Source organism: Capsicum annuum, chromosome 8 (genome assembly GCF_002878395.1).
Source record: "Capsicum annuum cultivar UCD-10X-F1 chromosome 8, UCD10Xv1.1, whole genome shotgun sequence".
NCBI classification, from domain to species: Eukaryota; Viridiplantae; Streptophyta; class Magnoliopsida; order Solanales; family Solanaceae; genus Capsicum; species Capsicum annuum.
The window spans coordinates 140,008,860-140,015,919 of NC_061118.1; the positions used below are offsets into that span (position 1 = coordinate 140,008,860).

The window sequence follows — 7,060 nt, forward strand, 5'->3', positions numbered from 1 at the left end:
TAAAGTATGGTATGACATTAACGTTTCTTGAAAATAGATAATATATCTAGATCAAACTCTTATGTCGATTGGATGAATATCTTGTATATTTAAAAAATTTGGCAATGCTTTCGTTGCAATACGCAAGTAATCTTATTTCAAGATCTTTATATTGGAGTAAAATTGTATCATGTTCATAATTATAGCTAGATGTATAAAACATTAATTGCATAAGACATGATACTTCAAGATCAATCTAATTCTGCAAGTTTCTCATTTCAACTTCTTTTAGCAGATAGATATTGCTTTTGAAAGCTCTTGAAGAATTGTGATTCTAGTCATAAACTTGCATTATAATATGAAGATGGAATGATTAAAAATGTCATTTTTATACCTTATATGAATAAATATTCATTAAGACAATTCTAGTATATCAATCTTATTTAAATTATGTCATATAAAGATTATAAACAAGTTTTCTAAAAATTTGTATATTCTTAAGTCGTTTTTGAGTTCGAAAAAAAAAGTTTTCATATATATTTATTCAAGTGACAGTATTCATGTGTGAGATCTTTTGTAGGTCTAATAAATTTTACGGTTACCTAAATGAATTAATTGACTTGGTAATTGTTTTTACGCCTGCATGCTTTAATAGATGTAGAATTCAGACCTTCAAACTTCTTTTTATAATATTGTCTCGCTATATTACACGAAAAATATCGTCTAAGAGATTTTTAAGTGGTCTCAAAATCCTGATGCATCGGGGTCATTTTGTCTTTGGCTTTCCCTGCCTTTCGCTTCTTGTTTCGACTGTTCGATGCATCAATTTTGAGGTGCTACTATGATCATGTTAGCATCCTTCCTAGGTCGCTCCTGCCCCATGCCGGAGAAAGTGCATGTTAGTCGTCACTTAAGCACATGTTAGTCGTCACTTAAGGTGCACCAAGAGAGGATTATTTGAAGGAAAAAGGCTCAAATATGTCATCAAATTATTGAAAATGATTCATTTATGTCATCCGTTGTAAGTTTGGCTCATCTATGTCATCGCCACAAAAAGTTTGGCTCATCTATGTCATTGTCGTAACAAAAAAAATTTATGTGTCATTATTTACAATGGTGATTTTGCGAAACTATTTTTACCACATGACCTCTTATTAGAAGTCCACGTCATCAAATTTGAATCAACCAATATTACTTAAATTAAAATAAAAAATCAAACCCATTAAAATAAAACTCGAACAATTAATGAGTTTTATTTTTATTTTAATTAGTTCAATTTTTATTTTTAATAAGTTCAATTTTTATTTTAACTGTGTGGATTTAATTTTATTTTAATTGATTTAATTTTTAATTTTTTAATTTTTATTTTAAGTAATATTGATTGATTTAAATTTGATAATATGGACTAGTGTTTTTAAAGGAGGAGGCGTAAGGCAAAGCATTTTACCAGGTACGAGGCGAGGCGTAAGCCCCAAAACAATGAGGCATAAGCCTCACGAATTCTTTAATTTTTAATATTTTATAAATTAATATTATTAGAAATAAATATTTTTTAAAAGATATAGATCACCCAAAAAGGTAAAATTATAAAAAGAAATAAGTGGAAGATGCATCTAAAAGTGGAAGATGCATCTAAAACTGTTTCAGCAAAAAAATAGTCAAAGTCACGTAATACAACTAATATATAAAGTTGCCTTCTCATTATGTCCTAAAACACAAGTTGGAATAAAAAATAGTACTTAAATAACTTGAAAACTAGTCACTGTATGACTTGAAAAAATCTAAAAGAAATGAACTAATAAGATGAAAGTGTGTACCCAATACCTTCTTGAATAGCGGTGTCGTCAACACTCACCGACAAATATATTTGAACTAAGCAGTTGATGCGACACTTTTTTCTGGGACGGAATAAAAAAAATAGTTCCACTTGGGACAAAGGGAGTAATTATGTTCAAGTTCATCAAAGAAGTTCACTCACATCCGTTGTTATTTTCACCCGATCCAACATCTGATGTGAGATGGAATGGTTAAGGAGTTCATGCATCGCCGCAACAAAGAAAATGAACAAATAGGGTAAGATCATATGCTCATTCAATTAAAAAGTAAATACTACTTCTAGTTCAATCACCAAAACCATAGTTCAATAGCACTAGCATCAATGTGCTACTTTTTCACACAAGTTTACTCACTACTAACCAGATCTCCAGATACCGTTCTCATACATCAAAAATTGTCCAGCCAGTCACTTTTTTTTTTCTTTTACTTTTTTCTCATTTCCTCTAAACTTAACCCAAGCCCCAAAAACTAGTCCATAATCTTCTTGTGCCCCAAAGACCAAGACTAGAGACCAAAATCTTATTCTACACCAGCAAAAAAAGGATTTAGTGTACCAAACTGTTTGAAACTCGGATCATTGACGCTGATCATTCCATGCTGAGGTAGAATTTATCGCATCGGCTGCTGGTTGTAATGGCTCTTCTCTTTTTTCTTTGCTGCAGCAAGCTTGGAACTCCGTGCAGCAGCCTCTATTGCAGCAGCTCTTGCAGCAGCATCTGGCTCTTTCCCGGATTTCTTCTTCTTAGCTGAAGCCACCCTTTTTAGCCTCTCCTTGATATCCACAGTTGACACATCTTCTACTTGTCCAGCTCCTCCAGTTTCCTCGGGTCCGATAGAGGCATCTACATTGTTGGGCTGATCCTCTGATTCCTTCACCTCCTTGGATGCTTTATCCTTCTTTTTCTTCTTCTTTGCACTTTTAGGCTCTGAAGTCGCACCATTTTTCTTTTCCATATTCTTTCCTTGCTGGTCACCCTCTATCTTCTCATGGGCAACATCTGTGATTATGGAGAAAAATTTAGGAAATCCACCATCGGATACCCATAAGAGTCAAACGAGACATCTTACCTACATGATGACCAACAAGTGCTAACCAAAAGAAAAAGTAGTCCATAAAATGAAAGAGAATATGATATCGGTCTTAAGGAGGTGGCCATCAGATTCATCGTCATTTCAATTACTATGTACCAACGGAAACACCATTATCAGTACACGAGGCAAAAGAATTACCAGGTAGGTCGTCTGGACCTTTCTCCTTTTGTTCACTCCCAAAATCAGCTAAAAGTGCCTCCAATTCAGCAAGCTCCTTTTTCCTTCTCTCCTTCTTTGATAGTTGTCTCTCAGCTTCTTTAGGAGCTGGTGAAGCTTCTATCTTTTGGCCTACTGGCTCAGCATGTTCTGGAACCTCAGATTCATGGTCATTGTCCTCCTCCACATCTTCATCTTCATCAAGAAGGTCGTCGTCACTTTCTGTTTCCTGCAACCCCAATTACAAATTCAGTATATGCACAGTATTAACTCGAATAAGCGTTCACAAACTTTTATGGCCACCAAATATTGCAATAATTTGTATTCCTTTTTTTTACCTCCTTTTCCTTCTCATTGAACTTTCTATCCCCCCTCATGAGAGAAGATTAATCCCTAACATTTGAACAAATACAGCGGACCATAGACATGAGAGTAGGGAGTTGACAGAACAATAAATCATTAGGCGAAATGCACACATAAGGAATGTAAAATATGCATGGAAGACTGTCAAAAAAAAATGCATGGAAGAAACTATTAACTTATGAAACTCTTGGTGTCCAAAAAAAGAAAGGAAAAGACTAGTGGCCCCAAATGTTCAAAAATTCAGAAGGGGAACCATTTTAGAGCCTAAAATTGCACAAGTTTGGAACATTTTGAGGTCAGAGTTGAGTGCTTATTTTTTCCAATCTCCACATCAATTATGGAGAGAGTGAGATTGAAGGTCTTGTCGTGCGTGCCGGAGCGAATAAATGCTTAAAATAAAGTCCATTAAGGTCACTTTTACATATAATAATACGGATTTGCTCGCCCAGTAAGAAAGGCCTGGAAGTTGTGTTCACATTCCCCCACAATGTGGATATAAATAACTTTTCACACAATGGAAAAAATCATCCTATAAGCAGTATCAACTATTGGAACTTGGAATCAAGGCTTAATTTTTATTATTTCCCTTAGGTAAGTCTGCTTCGCCAGGAGTTCTCTCAGTTTAGCTAGAAACTTGTATGTTAGGGACTAAAAGAAACCTCAGATGTTCTGATGGGATTTCAACTCCTAAATGTTCCCTAATAGCTTAGATGTTTGGTTAACCTTTATACACGGTGGGAGCATGTTGAGATGACACTCTCGGTGCACTTTTAGCCACGGCAGGCTAAAATATGCCAAGATGGCTTGTAGGCGGCAATGCGCACGCACAGAGACGACTATGACTATGGCCATGCCTGGCTGCCTGCTACTGGGGTTCAACAATACTTAGCTCCTATGACCTTTGGCAGCTTTCTGCCGTTCTCAATTTCAAATTATCGTAGAGGAAGTTGGGGTTGAGAGTGAGAAAACGGATACTATAAACCAAGCTGGTAAAGGTGTGGCCACTGTGACGGCAGAGGTTCCAGCCGACTCCAGTTCTCTGACGCAGACACATCAACACAACCCACACCAACGGACAGGATAATGAGACACGGATAAATAATCGAAGCTCGCAAACGGGTAATCCACTTACTTTCATACCTCCTGCTCACTGTAATGGTAGGCTTAAGGTTATGATTGATGAGGATGATGTAAGGAAGAAGGGAGATTACTGTGAAAATGCTCTAATAGGATATGATCTTGGGGATGTTCCTTAAGAACGATCAATGGATAACTATACTCGCATCGTGTGGAACTTTGTGCTGGACACTCAAATTCTGTATCATGATGATGGGTGTTGTATCTTTCGATTCAACACAACTAAGGATCGAGCTTTGGTGATGCAAGTTGGCCCCTATACCTATCATGACAAACCTTTCATATTGCAGAATTGGGCGATCAATTTTGACTTTGATCTTGAATGCATCAGCAGTATCCCACGTGGAACTTTGTGCTGGACACTCAAATTCTGTATCATGATGATGGGTATTGTATCTTTCGATTCAACACAACTAAGGATCGAGATTTGGTGATGCAAGTTGGCCCCTATACCTATCATGACAAACCTTCAATATTGCAGATTGGGCGATCAATTTTGACTTTGATCTTGAATGCATCAGCAGTATCCCACCGTGGGTAAAGTTCCCGGGACTCCCTGTAGGTTACTGGTCTAATGAGGCACTTAAAAATTGCTAGTATAGCGGGAAAGCCCTAATAAGATGATAAAATTACAATAGATATGGATAGGATCTCGTATGCAAGAGTTTTTGTTAAACTGATATATCTAAACCCTTGCCTGAAAGTATTGAGATTACTCTCCCTCCTGGAGTTTTTCATCAAGTTGTGGCTTTTGATTGGAGGCCAAAGTTTCTTTGGATATGATCATGGATCCTGCTGGAAGGAGTAGTAGTTTAGGGAGGACCCTAAGAGGAGGAGAAGAAAATACAAACCTATAGTATAGGGCCAGCTGGATGCTAAAATTGAGAAGTAGAGTATTGTAGAAGAGAAGGTTCTGAGGCAAACGTATAGGGGTAGCTGGATTGACTATGGAGATTCTAACTCAAAATATTTCCAGGCTCACCTGAAAATAAGATCTAGCTAGAACACCATCTCATCCATTTTACAATGACACCAGGGTAAAGCTCACTGATCCAATAGATATGGAATATGAATTTGTTTTCTTCAACAAACTCATGGGGGATTGCAATGATGTGATGCCATGTCCCAACAGTGAGGTGTCTAAAGAGGGGCTATGCCAGGGGCCGCTCAAGCACATTGGTGGCCTAAGGCCAAAGTGAAATGAGAGGCCTTAAACTCAATTAAAAAAATATATAATGTTTTATCTAAAATCTATTTTTCTAGCTCTTCAAGATGCAAAATTGTTGATAATTCTTTTATAATAGATTTTTTCTAATTTAATAATATAGTCAATCCACTTAATCTTTCTTGAAATATTGTTGATCTTAAATATGATCTCATCATTTTTAATTTTGAAAAACTTCTTTCCACGCCGAGGCAACTGGCTATAGGAATTATTAACATTATTCTATCAGCAATATAAGCATTTGAATAAGAATCAAGTCTTTTTGTTGGATTGAGTATCTAATTAGAGCAGTATCTTCAACTTGTGTGATTTCCATTAAAAATTTTAATTCAAAAAAATAAGTCTAATCCTATTTTTAAGCTAGTCTACCACATTTTTTAAAATATAGTACTAATCTACTAATATAATCAAAACTAGAAAATGGGGCCCCCTCAATTAGGGGCCTTAGGCATCAGCCAATTTCATTAACCTTACCAGCCGGCCCTGGGCCATGCTTAACATTAACACAACAACACTTGAAAGGGGTAACAACTAAGGAAATTGATGATTCTTCCGCCGATGAGGAAGAATAATCTACCAAGCGGATAGAGACCTAAATTTCCATTAGATTCATTCCTAAGCTTGCTTTGTTACAGCAAGATGATCAGACAGAATTCCATACTCGATCTCATAGATACATATAGAATTCTACGGAAAACTGGTTTTCCTATTGAGTTCTCCACTAAACAACGGGACGTAGGAGATGATGATGTACATGATGTTGTTAAACAGTTCTATGCTACTGATAAAATGCCCCATTCCTGGAATTGCACAACTCTTACCTTGGTTCCCAAAATTACAAACCCATGTTGCTCAGCCTTAAATAAAATAGTTGCTAAGATTCTAACTTTGGGAATTAAAGGGGTAATCTAAGTTGCTCGAACTCAGGTGCGAGTATTCCAGACGGATACGGATCCGAGATTCGGATTCGTCATAATTGAAATTTTAAGATTCGGGGGTGCGAATCCGAGTATGGATAATAGTGTGGAGATTCAGCTAAAAAAAATTCAAATACTATAAAAATATTTTTTAAAATTAATTTATTGTTGATAAAGGTTCTATTTATAATGTTATTATTGATGAAGTTCTATTCATAATGTTATTATTGATGAAGACAATAAAGGTTCCCACTTTTAATTCGCTATTCCAATTTACTTTTCCTTGACACACAGGATTAGTTTTAGTTTTTTTTTTCTTTGTGTGGGTGGTGGTTGGGGGGGGGGGGGGGGGGGT

The 7,060-nt window shown here is 36.3% G+C and overlaps 1 protein-coding gene across 1 annotated transcript in view; it reads right to left on the reverse strand.

Annotated features, from left to right (window-relative positions):
* Positions 1-2,048: 2,048 nt before the first annotated feature.
* The window catches only part of LOC107839104 (nucleolin), a 14,762-nt gene continuing 9,750 nt past the window's right edge, over positions 2,049-7,060 (reverse strand). Inside the window, exons 2-3 of the mRNA XM_016682464.2 lie at positions 3,046-3,292; positions 2,049-2,813 (exon numbers count right to left, since the gene is read on the reverse strand). Coding sequence (XP_016537950.2) covers positions 2,425-2,813; positions 3,046-3,292 — 636 coding nt within the window. The 3' untranslated portion in view covers positions 2,049-2,424. The remainder of the gene's footprint in view (positions 2,814-3,045; positions 3,293-7,060) is intronic.